The 16,996-nt window shown below is 46.5% G+C and overlaps 1 protein-coding gene across 2 annotated transcripts; it reads left to right on the plus strand.

Annotated features, from left to right (window-relative positions):
• The first annotated feature begins 14,306 nt into the window (after nucleotides 1-14,306).
• Nucleotides 14,307-16,866, plus strand: LOC123052499 (transcription factor GHD7). Of its 2 annotated transcripts, none has more exons than XM_044475697.1 (2): nucleotides 14,307-15,040; nucleotides 16,143-16,866. In XM_044475697.1, the coding sequence occupies exons 1-2, from the start codon at nucleotides 14,554-14,556 to the stop codon at nucleotides 16,577-16,579; spliced, it is 924 nt and encodes a 307-aa protein (XP_044331632.1). In that variant the 5' UTR covers nucleotides 14,307-14,553; the 3' UTR covers nucleotides 16,580-16,866. The 2 variants fall into 2 exon arrangements, with proteins under 2 accessions (XP_044331632.1, XP_044331641.1); XM_044475706.1 differs by having other exon boundaries at nucleotides 14,307-15,033.
• Nucleotides 16,867-16,996: the final 130 nt, after the last annotated feature.

Here is a 16,996-nt window from a genome sequence, read left to right on the forward strand (position 1 = left end):
GCCAAATGTGCTAGATGAAGTTCCATCCAGTGAATCAATCAAGCTAATGGGAACTGGAGAAATTATACCTTCTAAAGCTCATCCTGAAGAAGAACTTATCATCTCAGCACCTGATCAACATGAGGACAATGCTCGGCCTGAAGACATTCCTTCTAACAACGACAATGATCAGCAAGAGCAAAGTCTTCGCCCTGTACATCCTCGCGTTGCCAATGAAGTGCAGATTGAAAGAATAATTGATAGCATCAATGCACCCGGTCCACTCACTTGTTCAAGGGCAACTCAACTAGCAAATTTCTGTGGGCACCTCGCATTCGTCTCAATAACAGAACCCAAGAAAGTTGAAGAAGCCTTCATGGAACCTGAATGGATTCAAGCTATGCAAGAAGAGCTTCAACAGTTTGAGCTGAATAATGTATGGGAACTAGTTAAGCGTCCTGATCCACGGAAGCACAATATAATAGGCACCAAATGATACCGCAACAAGCAAGATGAGCATGGTCAAGTTGTCAGAAACAAAGCTCGCCTCGTTGCTCAAAGATATACTCAAGTGGAAGGCATTGACTTCGATGAAACATTTGCTCCTGTGGCTAGACTTGAAGCCATACGCATACTGCTAGCCTATGCAAATCATCACAACATACTTCTATATCAAATGGATGTGAAGAGTGCTTTTCTCAATGGCAAGGTTGAAGAAGAAGTGTATGTTGCACAACCGCCTGGCTTTGAAGATCCAAAACATCCTGACATGGTATACAAGCTCAACAAGGCACTGTATGGCCTCAAACAAGCCCCTCGGGCCTGGTATGACACACTCAAATACTTCCTGAAGAGCAAAGGCTTCATACTTGGTTCCCTAGACCCCACTCTCTTCACGAAGACATATGATGGTGAACTGTTTGTGTGCCAAATATATGCGGATGACATTATCTTTGGCTGCACCAATCAGAAGTACAGTGAAGAGTTTGGATATATGATGCAAGAGCAATATCAGATGTCCATGATGGGAGAGCTGAAGTTCTTCCTCGGTCTTCAAATACGACAACAACGCAATGGCATCTTCATATCTCAAGAGAAGTATCTCAAAGATTGCCTGAAGAAGTTCGGTATGCAAGACTGCAAAGGCTTCACAACACCAATGCCAGCCAAGCATCATCTGGGTCCCGACGACAATGGTAAAGAGTTCGATCAAAAGGTATACCGCTCCATGATTGGTTCTTTACTTTATCATTGTGCATCTAGGCCAGATATTATGCTTAGTGTTTGCATGTGTCCTCGATTTCAAGCGGCACCAAAGGAGTCGCATCACTTAGCTGTGAAGCGAATTCTTCGATATTTGGCTCACTCCCCAACTCTAGGATTATGGTATCCAAAGGGCTCAGAGTTTGATCTGGTTGGATTCTCGGATGCTGATTATGCTGGTGACAAAGTTGATCGCAAGTCTACATCAGGCACATGTCACTTTCTGGGACGATCACTTGTATGTTGGTCTTCAAAGAAGCAGAACTGTGTATCTCTCTCCACTGCCGAATCTGAATACATTGCTGCTGGATCTTGCTGCGCTCAGCTTCTGTGGATGAAGCAAACACTCAAGGACTATGGCATTCATCTGAAGCAAGTGCCACTTTACTGCGACAATGAAAGCGCCATCAAGATCGCCAACAACCTAGTTCAGCACTCGAAGATAAAGCACATTGAAATTCGTCATCACTTTCTCAGAGATCATGTTGTGAAGAAAGATATTGATATCATACACGTCAACACTGAAGAGCAATTGGCAGATATCTTCACCAAGCCCTTGGATGAGAAGAGATTTTGCAAGTTACGGTGTGAGCTAAATATCCTGGAATCCTCAAATGTCCTGTGATCAGGCACACATCCTAACCCTTATGCATATTGATGACTTAGATGTGCAACACACGAAGTAAAGTATATCTTCAATCAATGAAGACATACATTCTAAGTGTGAATACATTAATGTGGAATTTGACTTCGGAGCGCCACGATAACTGTGCGCCGTGTCTGGGTCTAATACTTCCTATATGATGGGTAACGCCACCATCAAATGTTCTATTTTGAAGTGTTTCACTCATGGCGTTACCTTGCAATGTCTTCACATTTGGTTTGGCTTCGATCTCAACATATCTTCATGATTATCTTCACTATGTTAATTATATATATATATATATATTAGTGTTCTGTCCTCTACAACATTCACTTATAGCTATGTCTTCATTGTTGAATCTTTTGAACTAAGTGAATGTGATCGGACCCTAACCTCTCTATGCTTTCTATCTCAAATTCTATCTCTCCAAATCATATGCATTTTATAAACTGTCGAATGTCTTCTCTGCGTCCTTGTCAGCAGAAGATACAGAGATAACCATTAAGTCCGTTTTCAATGCTCATTCCTCCACATGAAACCCGGAGAAGTAGGAATGACCACCCGACAATCAAGGCGTGCGTGGGACGTGGAACAAACCCCAAAATTCCGCATAATGGCCACGTGTTCCTCAGATGCGAATCGCCAGGGGCACTTGTGTAATAGCGCAGTGCCGCCCATGTACCTATAAATACACACTTTACAACGGTCATTATCTCTTCTTCCACTCTCGCGCGAACCCTAGCGCCACCGCTAGCCCTCGACGACACCGGCGACGAAGCGCTTCGCTGCCGCGACCTCTCCGACGCCATCTTCACGCCGACCGCGGACATCATCCTCTCCGCCGTCGTCGTAGGTGTCCTCCGTCGCCAAGTTAGGGCACGGAAGATCGAACTGCTCGGCCACATCTTTCACTTTGTCTAGCAGTTCTTAGTGTGGTAAATAAAACTTCCTTTTTACAGCACCGTTGATCCTATGGATTTGTCACTTTCTACCACAAGCAGTTTCTATTCACACAAGTTAGATCTCTCTCATACTGCATCTCATAACATGCCTAGTATATTCACTTATGCTTCACAAAGTAGTTAGATTCCTCACTTGTACTGATCTGTGGATTCATACAAATCTGGAACCAACTCCTTATCTATGAGTGAATGTCTTCGCAAAATGAGGTCAATGTCGTCTAAACTGATTTATCTTCAAAATCTTCTGAGAATGCATATGACCTCTTCCCCTTCCCTCGCACCTTAATGCTGTCATAGGTACATGTCCGTGGGAGAATCCTTTGGTTCTCATAGTCTGCATTCATTTGCAGAATTCTTACAGCATCACATTAATTCTCCCGAAGCCAGTTCCTGTTGGTCCAGCAAGCGAAAACCTTTGAAGCCTTTGAACATGTTGAAGCCTTTCAAGTTAAAGTTTATGGCTTCAGAGAAAGCAACAAGGAAGGGTGGCAGAAAGCGTCATGGAGAAACATCCAGAGATCTGCCAGATGAACTCTCAGAACTGTACAAGACAGATCCTGAGGAGGATTACAATCAGCGCAAGACCCGAATCCAATGGATTCGAAGATATTGGGCAGAACAATGGTTCAAATATCAATTTGTAACCCAAGAATATGCTGAGAAAAATGCCATCAAGAGACCGTGGGGAGACATCCAATACAAGAATCTTCTACCCAGGTCCAGAGATGAATCCATTGCTCAAGGCTTCTATCCCTGCATGGTCCGTGTGCCACAGCCAGCTGATGCACACCCATCATCACTACTATGGTGTCGTGACGACAACCTGTTCAAGCGCAACTTCCAGTTTGCCCAGAACTCAGCGAAGCAGAACAAGAAGACTTTGGGGCTAGACTTCAACCCTGGTCCCTCAGCACCAAGGGCAGATGGCACACAAGATGCAGAACCCAATGTCATCGGTCCTTTCTCCAACTTTGAAGGCCTCATCACCCGCATCTTAGTTCAAGGGACTACAGTGAATGAGCCTGCAGCTGACGCTGAATCAGAAGAAGCTCCTGCAGCGCCGAAGACAAAGAAGATGAAGAAGCCTAAAGCTTCAAAGCCTGCCCCCTCACCAAAAATCTCAAGGGCGAAACCACTGGCAACTGCACATCCTAAAGACAGTGTGCAGTCCGAAGACTTATCTCGTGTCTCCAAGCCCCAGAAAGTCAAGATGCCTCTGCCTCACACCGGACAAGAGCTAACTGCTGCTGCCATTCTGTGCAATGACAACATTGATCTGTCAAGTGATGAAGATCTAGCAGATGACGCTCTTGAGCAACTCATCAAGAGCAAAGAAGAAACAGAAATCTTCAATGATCTGCCTCTCTTTGATGTGACCATCATCCACAACTTCATTGACGAGTGGTTTGACACGCCAAACATCAGCTTTGAAGATCTGCAGCTACCAATTGGCCTCAGTGTCGCCTTCCAAGGCGCCATTGCTTCAGAACTCGCTATTGCCCAGCGCATTGTTGAACTGAAGCAAAAGATTGACTATGAAAAGGCTCAGTTCAAGAAGCATATGGCCAAGCTCAGCGTGCAGGAAGTGAAGAACTTTAAGAGTATGATGCACGAGCTCAAGGAAGCCTTTGTAAAGAAACATGCAGAAGCTCAGGGTTCGCGTGAGTGCATGAAGACTCTGGCTGATAGATGTGTGCAAGCCTACAATGAGGATGAGAAGCGCAAGGCCCTTGGGCGTCCTGGCATCGACCCCAGGATGGCCGCAAAGAAGAAGAAGAAGAAGCCTGCTACGGCTGAACCTGACGCACCAAGGCAGGAAGCAGTTCCTATTGTCTTCCCAACTAAAATGACTGGCTCGAAGCCAAAAAGCCGGTCAACAGCTTTAGAGCTCAAGAAGACAAGGACTGCTGAGGCTGAAGCTAGGAAGAGGAAACATTCTGAAGCCTCTCCAACTGCCCCCTCCAAGAAGAAGAGGAAGACCAAGAAAGATCGGGCAGCTCCCACAGAGCCCTTGATAGTTGAACCCATTTCTATGGTCTATCCTGAAGCTGAACGCCAACTGACCATCCATGAGCCTGCTTCCACAGAGGCTCATGAAGATGAAGACTTTCCAGCAGCTGATCCCATCGCTACTGAAGACATTGGTCAACATGACAATGTAGAAGATGGTGCAGTCCTTCCTCAGAACAGCGAACTCATCAGCATTGGTCGTCCACTGACACCAATTGCACAGGATGCTTCATGGGCGGATCGCCCTCAAGAGGAAGAAGACTATGAGGCCCAGCCCACTCTAACTCCACAAGCGTCGCCCGTGTTGCGCAGGCTTCACAAAGGTCCAAGGCCTCAAGTCTCTGCTGAAGACAATCCGGCTGCATCAGCCGCGGAAGAAGTCCCACAAGTTCCCACTCCCCTGTCCCAACAAGAAGCAGTTCTCAAGGAGAACGTGCCTATGACCGACCCTCCAGCGCATCAAGTGGAGGATGAAAATCTTGCGGCTGCCACAACCACCATTGAAGCTAATATGGAGCCCTCCCCAACGGAAAAAGAAGACAGCGAAGCCACTGATCCCATCACTTCTGTTCCTGAGTCTGCTGCCGGTCCACAGTTCGACTATCATGTTGAGCACAGGCCTCAGGTACAGAAGCCAATCCCAAGATTGCCAAGGTTCCCAGGTCCTGCATCAGCACCTGGCTCCTTCAATATCAATGGCTTCAGGGCAGACAACACATTCTTCGATAGCTCCAGGAACCCCTACTCAAGGGAAAGGATATCATCTGATCGGTTTTGGAGCTATCCTCAGCGAAGCTATTACTCATGCATTCTTTACAACCAAGGTCGCATCTTCCCACACAAGCGCCTTGACATTGAAGCCATAGCTGGTCTGCCTTGTCTGGAAGAAGCTTTGGATTGCTTCAAGGAAGTTGGACTGCTGACCAAGAGCATTGGAATGAAGAGCTGCTGCTCCAATTCTATGCCACACTTCACATCCGCGGGTACAGCAGAGATCCGAAGACTTGGGTCCTGGAGTGGATGACCGGAAATGTTCATCACGAAGCCAATGCATTTGACATCATTGAGCTCACTGGTTTGCCCACTCCTGGCGATCTCTACGAGCATGGCTGTCAGCTGCATAGTGAAGCTATTGAGAGCATCTTTAAGAGGTCGGAACCTGATATGAGTCAGATGCTCAGCATGATGAAGCCATTACCCCAAGATGCTACCTATCCAACGGAGTTCTTTGTTGAAGACCTCGAGTATCTGCCACGAACCATCTATCACATCATCAGGCGAACTCTCTGGCCCATCAAAGGGCACTCTCCAAATGCCAAGTTTGAGGGTCCAATGAAGACTTTGGTCTTCTATATTCTTCATGGAAAATGCTTCAATGCACAGGACTTATTCATCCGCCAACTTGCTGCATCAGGCTCTGATCTGTTTGGCTTGAAGTTCTACGCCCCATGGGTAATGCGGCTAATTAAACTTCACTCCGATATCTCATATCAGCCATCTGCTCGCAATCATAGGATTTTTCTGCTTGATGTGGATATCTCTACTGAAGCCATCTATCCTGAGCCTGCAAATGAACCTCTAAGTCTTCAGAATGCAGAGCATCAGAGTTTCTCACAGAACATTGAAGGAGTTGAAGCAGTCACTCAGGTGTATCCTTTGGCTGGCACTACACGTGCACCACACCCTGCGTCTACTGAAGCCACTGATAGTACAACTGCTCCAAGACCCAAGAAGCGCACTCGTGTTCTCAACGTCCGAGAGCTTCTTGTGGCTCTTCATCAGAAACAGGATATGCATCATGACTGGCTGAAGCGTCAGATGAAAAGCCTCTTGGTGGAAGTTAATCGCATTCGCAATCTTGCCACCAAGAATGCTTTCGTTGCCCATGAAACCTGTCACCGTACATGGAAAGGGCTAACGATGATGTGTTCTGAAGATGATCTCCAAGAGGATGGCTTCACTGAGCGATTCAAGTTTGACTCCACACCTCCTCGAAGAGCTGTGCTGCTAGGAACTCCATCCCTTGAAGACTCTGAGTTCTCTTCATCTGCTGCAACAGTGACTGCCAGAGTTATCGAGGATGAAGATGATGCTACTTCACAACCACCTCCTTCAGCACGCGTCAACTCTGCTCCAAGCTCTTCAGTACCGCCAAACACCACCAACGACCCTGCTACTTCACCTACTCCGCCTGGGAATGAGTAGATGCTCTATGTCTTCAAACCTTTTTGGTCCTTACTGACAAAAGGGGGAGAAGCATATGAGGTTGATAGTCTTCAAGCGGGTCCATATGGGTGGGTGCTTTATATTTTGCTTCATGCTTACAACTCTCGTTTTGCTACATTTGGTTCTTTGAGTTGTAACACTTAAACTCGATGGTCGTCTGCTACTTATCTGCCATTTTGTTTTGCGATGATAAATTCTGCATGTGCGACGATAAATTCCGCACTTAGATCATTCTGCAGACGTCCATTTTCCATTATGCATGTCATTATCTTCATATACTTTCACATGCATAGTGGATTGTCATCATAAGTTGAAGTGGATCTCCACAAGTACAACCTACCATGTGCATTTGCATTCCAAAAGCAAATTACCTATATGCACATCTTCAGGGGGAGCCCTTGCAACTTATGAAGACAATTCCTTATCCTTTACAATTTCACAGATTATATTCCCCGTTGAAAACTTCAACTAATTTGTCATCAATCACCAAAAAGGGGGAGATTGTAAGTGCATCTAGTGCCACCCCTAGTTGGTTTTGGAGTATTGACGACAAACCTAGTTGAGGGACTAATGTGTTTGTGAGAATTGCAGGATAACACAGGTAGAAGTCCCTCATTGATTCGGTTTTCCTACCAGAGATGACCCCTAAAAATGTGTGAAGACATTGAAGTCAAAGGTGGTATATGAAGATATTCACATTGAATATTATGACAAGAGAAGACACCACATGAAGCCTATGGAGCTCGAAGACTTAGATCTTTCGTAGTTCTTTTTCTTTTGTGTTGAGTCATAGGAACCACCGTACTGTCAAGTGGGGTCCAAGAGAACCAGTCAGAATGACTGAAGTGATGCCTAACTAAAAACACCTATGTCTTCGAGTGAAGACTATGAGAGCGAATCTTGTCCAGAGTCGGACAAGTCAGCTTTGCTTGTAGCCCAAGTAAAGTTGCCGTGGGAGTTTGAAATCTAACCGTTGGAACACGTGTCAGTTCCTTAGTGACCCAGGGTCATTTCAGACAAATCAGGTCGGGTTGCCAAGTGGCTATAAATGGCCCACCCCCCACAACCATAAACGGTTGGCTGCTCAGATTGAGAATACGGCTTTTGTCGTTTGAGAGCAACCCACCTCGAAGCCTTTGAGAGAGAATTCCTTGCGAGGATAAAGCCCTAACCACCCAGAGCCAGAGAGAATTTGGCATCACTTAAGTCTTCTTGTCTGTGTGATTTGAAGACTTATTACACTTGAGGACTGTGCATCCTCCAGCCGGTTAGGCGTCGCGGTCTGAGCATCCAAGAGACATTGTGGATTGCCGGTGAACGAAGTCTGTGAAGGTTTGGGAGTCTACCTTGAAGACTTACCAGAGTGATTGGGCGAGGTCTGTGTGACCTTAGCTCAAGGGGAATACGGTGAGGACTGGGTGTCCTGAGCTGCGTGTTCAGGACTGGGTCTCCGGGACTGTGTGTCCTAAGGTTTAAATACCTAGCCGCCCCAACCAGACGTACAGTTGTCACAGCAACTGGAACTGGTCCAACAAATCATTATCTTCAACGAGTCACTGGTTTCATCTTCCCTTCCCTTTACTTACTGTTGCTCCTTGTGAAGTCATTGTATGTTCGCACTATCTTTTGTCTTCATTGAGTGATTGCATGCTCTGTATGGCTTCATAATATCTTCCTACCTGATCCTTACTACATTGCTGCTATTAAGTCATTGTGCTTTCACTTCATTGAATACTTAACTATGGCTTGTCTAGTGTAGTCTACCTTCCGCTGCATGGTAATAGGTTTATTTCTATCGTTTGTCTTCATAACTTCCACGTTTTGAAGACTTTCATAAAATCGCCTATTCACCCCCCTCTAGTCGATATAACGCACTTTCACTATCAAGGGGGGCTCTCTAGGGAGTAGCTTGATCGTATCATTCGTCGAGAGCTCAAACCATTGCATCCTTACATCATATTTATTGGTTCTTGTTTGGTTCCATTCGTGAGTCTTAGAGCTTATGGTCATCTTGATGACAAGCTTGAGTTCATCAAAAACGGAGTTCGCATGCATCTTCTATGATGTTTTCGGTGTTGGAGGTTTTACCGGTCTTATCCAAGGAAGAGTTCTCACCATTTTATTATGGTCATTTTCTCATTTGCTTCTTATTGATATTTATCTCAAGATTATGTTAGCCCTTGTCGTTAGCTTTGCAACAAACTTGGTTTCGTTGAATTCGGAGCTCGTATGCAAAAGTTGTGGCTGTTTTGATATTACCTGTTTTACACAGAGAAGTTGTACCGCCCCATGGAGAGGTTGTACCGCTTGACCGATACAACCGGTGTTTGGAGCGGTTGTACCGCTCCAGAATTGGTCCGGAGGTTGTACCGGTCATGTACCGCTCTACCACCGGACTGGTCTCTGTTGTGGTGCGGTTGTTGGGCGGTTGTGGGCCGGTTGTACCGCTTATTGCCTGTTACCGGTTGTACCGGTGCTCATAGAGGTTGTACCGCTCCTATGTTGTTCTGTACATAACGGGCAGATTCGTGGGGACCTATTTAAGGGGGTCTTCTTCCCCAATGGTTCTCTATCTCTTGAGCTCGTTTTTGCCCCCATTGTTGACCTTCTTTGAGCTTGCTAACTCTCAATCCCTCCATGGATTCTTGCTAGTTTTTGAGGGAAAAGAGAGAGGAGATCTAGATCCACATTTCCACCAATCACTTTCTCCTCTATGTGAGGGGAACCCCTTGGATCTAGATCTTGGAGTTCTTGGTGTTCTCCTTCTTGTTCTTCCTCTCATTTTCCTCCCTAGCATTAGTTGCTCCGGTGGGATTTGAGAGAGAAGGACTTGGGCACTCCGTGTGCCCTTGCCATTGCATTTGGTGCATCAGTTTGAGTTCTCTACGGTGATACGTGGAAGTGAAGTTTGAGAAGCTTATTACTCTTGGGTGTTTGGGCGCCCTAGAGCTTGTTCCTCTTGGGTGCCTTGGCGCCCTAGACGGTTGGTGTTGTTCGGAGCTCAATCATTGTGGTGTAAAGCTCCGGGCAAGCGTCGGGGTCTCCAATTAGGTTGTGGAGATCACCCCGAGCAATTTGACGGGTACCAGTGACCACCCCCAAGGGTTGCCAAAGTGTACGGGTTCGGTGACCGCCCCCAAGGGTTGCCATTTGTACGGGTTCGGTGACCGCCCTCAAGGGTCCCTTAGTGGAATCACAACATCTTGCATTGTGCGAGGGCGTGAGGAGATTACGGTGGGCCTAGTGGCTTCTTGGGGAGTATTGTGCCTCCACACCGCTCTAAACAGAGATTAGCATCCGCAAGGGTGTGAACTTCGGGATACATCGTCGTCTCCGCGTGCCTCGGTTATGTCTTACCCGAGCTCTTTACTTATGCACTTTACTTTGTGATAGCCGTATTGTTTCTTGTCATATATCTTGCTATCACATAGTTGCTTATCTTGCTTAGCATAAGTTGTTGGTGCACATAGGTGAGCCTAGTTGTTTTAGGTTTTGTGCTTGACAAATTAACCGCTAGGTTTATTTCGCATTTGTTCAAGCCTAAATTGTAATTATTTTAAAACACCTATTCACCCCCCCTCTAGGCGACATCCACGATCTTTCAGTAGGGATGTCCTCGTCAAATATCATGGAAATAATGAGTGGCACAGAATACTAATATTGATGCCCGTCAAACCAGCACAAGAGCCCTAACTGTTCCCACAACTCATGTCCTATAGAGAGCATGATGACTAACTGCATTCTTATCCTGCATATACCTAAATCATTATTCCCCACTGCTTCCATTTATCTCAATATGCACACATCTTACCTAAACACCACATGCCACCTCAACATGCATGGAGAAAAGATTTTCATTATATTCTACTACGTATATTTAATAAGAAGATCAACCAATGAGAATCAGCCACAACAAATAATATGCACTTTAAGTTTAAGTTCACATATTTGTTGGGAAACGTAGCATGCAATTTCAAAAAAATTCCTATGCTCACGCAAGATCTATCTAGGAGATGCATATCAACAAGAGGAAGTAAATGAGTTCTGCACACGTTCAACTTGATGACATCCCTCGAACTCTTGATCCAGCAAAGTATCGAGGAAGTAAATGAGTTCCTTCAACACAACAACGTGATGATGGTGATGGTGAAGTGATCCGCGCAGGGCTTCGCCTAAGCACTACGAAGACATGACCAGAGGCGTAAACTGTGGAGGGGGCGCCGCACACGGCTAACAATTGTTGGTGTGTGTTCTAGCGGTGCCCCCCCCCACATATATATAGGTTGGAGGGGAGGAGAGGTAGCCAAGGGGGCTCCCCAAGTAGGAGGAATTCTACTTGGGGTCCTCCCCAATTCGGCCTCCCCCCTTTCCTTTTTACGGGAGGGGGAAAAGGGAAGGGAGAAGAGAGAAAGGAAGGGGGGGGGCGAATCCCCCTTTTCCTTTTCCAATTAGGCCAGCTTCCATAGGGGGGCACGCCACCCCTTGTGGGTTGGTGTGCTCCCCTCTCATGGCCCATATGGCCCATATCTTTCCTCCGGGGGTTCCGGTAACCCTCGGTACTCTGGTATATACTCGATACTACCCAGAACACTTCCGGTGTCCGAATATAATCATCCTATATATCAATCTTTACCTCTCGACCATTTCGAGACTCCTCGTCATGTCCGTGATCTCATCCGGGACTCCGAACACCATTCGGTCACCAAATCACATAACTCATATAATACTAAATCGTCATCGAACGTTAAGCGTGCGGACTCTACGAGTTCGAGAATTATGTAGACATGACCGAGACACCTCTCCGGTTAATAACCAATAGCGGAACCTGGATGCTCATATTGGTTCCTACGTATTCTATGAAGATCTTTATCGGTTGAACCGTTATGACAACATACGTTATTCACTTTGTCCATCGGTATGTTACTTGCCCGAGATTCGATCATCGGTATCCACATACCTAGTTCAATCTCGTTACCGGCAAGTCTCTTTACTCATTCCGTAATACATTATCTTGTAACTAACTCATTAGTCACTTTTCTTGCAAGGCTTCTTATGATGTGCATTACCGAGAGGGCCCAGAGATACCTCTCCGATACTCGGAGTGACAAATCCTAATCTCGATCTATGCCAACCCAACAAACACCTTCGGAAATACTTGTAGAGCATCTTTATAATCACCCGGTTACGTTGTTACATTTGATAGCACACAAGGTATTCCTCCGGTATTCGGGAGTTGCATAATCTCATGGTCGAAGGAATATGTATTTGACATGAAGAAAACAATAGCAATAAAACTGAACAATCAATATGCTAAGCTAACGGATGGGCCTTGTCCATCACATCATTCTCCTAATGATGTGATCCCATTTATCAAATGACAACTCATGTCCATGGTTAGGAAACTTAACCATTTTTGAGTAACGAGCTTAGTTTAGTAGAGGCATACTAGGGACACGGTGTTTTGTCTATGTATCCACACATGTATCAAGTTTCCGATTAATACAATTCTAGCATGAATAATAAACATTTATCATGATATAAGGAAATATAAAATAACAACTTTATTATTGCCTCTAGGGCATATTTCCTTCAATATTATGAATCCAAATATTCACGTTCCATGCAATGAAGTCTCATTGAAATATGCTGCACCCATTCCCGCGGCAACACGCGGGGTATCATCTATTTTTTGGGTGGGGAGGCATTCGACACATTTTTGTTGATCATGGAATTAAATTACGGGGATAAGTAGTTACAAGAAATCTTAAGATTAAAAGCATTCCTGGCTAGAATATGTGCCACATAGTTCGCCTCCCTGAAGACACTAGAAATCCTTCATTTTGCATCACCTCCACCACCTCCGCACAATCATATTCAATAATGATTTTATTGCAACCCATCTACTAAGCAATAACAATCTCTTCTCTAAGTGCATATGCTTCGGCCATTGCCGCATCCACAACATCATCCGGATACTTATTAGCTTCCACAATACATTTGCCTCGATTCGAATAACAACACATGTACCGGATTCCACATCAAAAGTAGCATCTACATTATTTTTAACCATATCATTGGGTGGGCTTGCCCATCTCTTCTTCAGCTCCAGCTCTACTTTTTTCTACTGCCCTATAATTCATGAGTTGAGTTTCGATCACCAAACTAGTTCTGAACTCGTTGAGGGCTTTTTCGCCATGTGACAGTTCTCTGCGTCCCCACCAGATATACCACCCCCAACAAATATAAGTGTTGCGATGTCAATAGTATTAATATCCTCAACCCTGCCTCCTCTCCTGAGTATTTCTACTAGAACAACTAACCCTAAGCGGTCCATCAGAAGGGCTTCTTGTATTGTTTCCCATAGTCCTAAACACTTAAATCTTCTTTGCATTGTCACAATTAAATACTAGCAAATGCTTTGTATCCTCACACCCATTGTGGCAAAACCGGGCAACTCCCATCACCACCGACATGTCGGTGACCTAATATGCCTTTACGAGGAATAATACTTCCTTCGGTCCTTTTTGTTTGCATCTAAGAAAGTTCAATAATCCCACACTCACGCGCAAACACAGACGTTTTACGAACCCCTTTAATACTACTCCCCCCCCCCTGATTTTCAGGTGGGTGGGTCCCTTTCTCTCCCTAATCCCAATCAAATGATGCCATCTGTGCAGGTCTGTGAAAACTGTAAAAATCCTTCCATGAGTGTAGGGTTGCTCAAGAAAATTCTGTTTTCCATGCAATGCTCCGCGAGTTGGCATGTTTTCGCCGCTCTTTCCAAATATGCCGCTCTTTCCGTTTCGTTCGCACGCGTGCCCGCATTTACTCCCATCTCTCTCTCCCATGTCTTCAGCGGCAGCCAAAAATCTTGAATTTCGTCGGGATATCTAGGTTGAAAGATCCTTTCTCACCAGATTATCATTAGCATTTTCAGCTAAATTTCTCTGAAGTCTCCGAAACTGAAGATTTACGGAGTGTCGTCTAGTTTCTATTATTACTTCACCCTTTACAACAACAAGACCACGAGAGAACCCAACACATGTATAGCCAGGTTGTGCGCAGAGAATCCACCAAGATCTGCAGCCGGGGGTGGCGAGCCAATGGGGAGCGGCCAAGTGATCTCAGGAGAAAGGTGGCTGCGGATCTTCCACGTAAGGAACCCTCCCATCGCTCATATCTATTCCTCCTCTCCCATTCGCCACCCACCCATACTTATTCCCTCCCTCCCTGCCCTAGCTGCTCGCTTCATCTCCTCCACACACGCACGCGCACAAACACACACTTTTTTTCCTCCCTCTTACAAGATTCAACTCGAGCTCATCATTCGCAGTGGAGCAAGCTGATGGAAGCAAATTAGCAAGTGGAGTAGAGTGCCAGGAGCTCCCGCGCCACACGTACCGGAGGAGTGGTAGCTACTAGCTAGCGTCGGCCGGGGGCCGGCTTAGTGTGTGGAGGGAGGCGCGCACGATGTCGGCGGCGTCGGGCGCCGCGTGCCGCGTGTGTGGCGGGGGCGCTGAGGACTGCTCCTGCTTGCTGCAGCGCGGGAGAGGGGCTGCAGGGGTGCGGTGCGGGGTGGCCGACCTGAACCGGGGCTTCCCCGGGATGTTCGGCCAGGCGGCGGAGGAGCCGGCCGTCGACGTCGTCGGCGCAGGCGGCGGCGCGGCGGCGGTGGGGCTGCAGGAGTTCCAGTTCTTCGGGCAGGAGGACCACGAGAGCGTGGCCTGGCTGTTCAACGACCACGCGCCCCTCGGCGGGGAGGACCGCCTGCAGCACCGCCCGGCGCCCACCGAGCAACTGCAGCGCCGCCAGGCGTTCGACGCGTACGCCGAGTATCAGCCCGGACACGGCCTCACGTTCGACGTGCCCGTGCCGCTCAGCCGAGATGTCGTCGACACGGCCATTCTGGGGCTCGGAGGCGGCAACCCGGTCACGTCCGCCGCCGCAATCGTGAGTGGTTCGGTTCTGATGCTTGAGCCCCCGAAACACTATTTTCCGTATGCATATGCAGATTAGTTGGTGATTTTTGTTCTGAAAAATAACAAATACAGCTCAGAGAACACAATGGCAAAAATTATATTTCTGCGTAGGGTGCATATTAGCAATTACCCCCTTTGTACGTAACTTAATGTAGTAAAAAAAAACGTTTTTGCAGTCACGGAGGTAGTACTCCTACTAATTAGTGGTCGATTACACTTTAGACTGTTTCTTGTAAGAGCTAGCTAGGCCATGCATATGCGTGAATAGTTTTGTCTTGTCTTATCTCTACCATCGAAGATGATATGCTAATGATGAGCTATAGTAGTGGCAAGAACATAATTTCTTTGAAAAAACTATAGATAACCAGCTGTAATTACCGGAGTCTTCGAAGGCTTAGAATTATACTGCATAATTAATGTCCTATATATGGAAGAAATTGGCAAAATGTACACATCAAAAATCTCAAAAACGTATCTATCACTGACTTTTCCACTCTTGGTGAACACTAGTAATGTCTGTATGTAAGACGTATAGAGATAAAGAATCTCTCATTACAATGTGGATAGACTAAACCCTCTCACAGAATGCAAGCTCTACATTCTAATTGTCGATGTGCATGTTCACAATGAGTCGATCTCAATTAACCCAATGCAAACGAAAACTCCTGTTTTAATTTGGACCGTGCTACAAATTTGATGTCAGATTTTTAAACATGGCAAATCAAACGTTTTTCATCACAAATTATGCATCGTGAGCATGGCAAATCGAACGTTTTAAACATGACAAATCCTGGCATGTTCAGTTTTTTTTGCGCCATGCTTGTTGAAGGGAATTGTCATGTTGGTGACACGTAATTTGCCATAAAAAACATTTGATTTGCCATGCTTTAAAGATCTGCTGTCAGGCTTTTAGCATTTCCATTTAATTTCGGTCACATTCTTCCATGTGGGGAGAGGTATGCATTGTACTGACTGCTGACGCAATTCACAGCTTCATTAGCTTTCCTTTTTCGAAATAAGGAGCCAGCTGCATCAGCTCATTTCGAGCATAGCCTCATACTTTCACGTATTAATTTTCAGATGCATTATTGCGGGAGAGAAACGTTGACGTTCACGGAAGCCGCGGCCAGCTCGGTCGACCGGAACGACGACACGGCGGCGGGGCTGGCCAACGGCGGCGCGTACTCTGCCGGCCCAAGCGGCGGCGTCGTCGGCGACGTACCGGCACCAACGGAGCTGCGGGAGGCGAAGCTGATGCGGTACAAAGAGAAGCGGAAGAGGCGGCGGTACGAGAAGCAGATCCGGTACGCGTCCCGCAAGGCCTACGCCGAGATGCGGCCGCGCGTCAAGGGACGGTTCGCCAAGGTGCCCGACGGCGGCGAGGGCGCGGCACCGTCGCCGTCGCCGCCGCAGCAGCCGACGCAGGCCGCCGACTACGAGCCCGGCCGGCTCGACCTCGGGTGGTTCCGCTCGTAGCAAGCCGACATGTATTACACGCGCACGTAGTGCAGCAGTAGAACGGCGGTAGCTCGATGTCATGTGCGTGCATGCATGCATGCTGCCGTAGGAGGCTGCCATGCATGAGTCGCTGCTAGCTTATCTCGTAGATCGTCGTATATAGATCAACGGATCATTTCTCGGCCGGGTTAATTGTTGGTATATAAAGAGCTCATAATTAACATTTAGAACGCAGGATCAAGGTCGACCTTAATTGAATAGTGCGATTCATTTATCATTTGTTAACGATAAAGTACATGCAAATGTGACCATCTACTTTCTTCATCCCAAAATAAGTGTATCAACTTTAACATAATTTATTTTGTAACGGAGGAAGTATATGCCACCGTTTCCCTGATTTCATACTACGGCTGCCTAATTTACGAAGGCCGGCTAGTGATTTGCTTTCGGAGGCCTATTTTAGTAAACAATTTCTT

The sequence above is a fragment of the Triticum aestivum genome, chromosome 1A (genome assembly GCF_018294505.1).
Source record: "Triticum aestivum cultivar Chinese Spring chromosome 1A, IWGSC CS RefSeq v2.1, whole genome shotgun sequence".
Taxonomy (NCBI): domain Eukaryota; kingdom Viridiplantae; phylum Streptophyta; class Magnoliopsida; order Poales; family Poaceae; genus Triticum; species Triticum aestivum.

Coding starts and splice junctions, on each gene's coding strand:
- LOC123052499 (XM_044475697.1), top strand. CDS start 14,554: ATGTCGGCGGCGTCGGGCGCCGCGTGCCGCGTGTGTGGCGGGGGCGCT. Junction 15,041..16,142: donor CGCCGCCGCAATCGTGAGTG/GTTCGGTTCTGA, acceptor ATTAATTTTCAG/ATGCATTATTGCGGGAGAGA.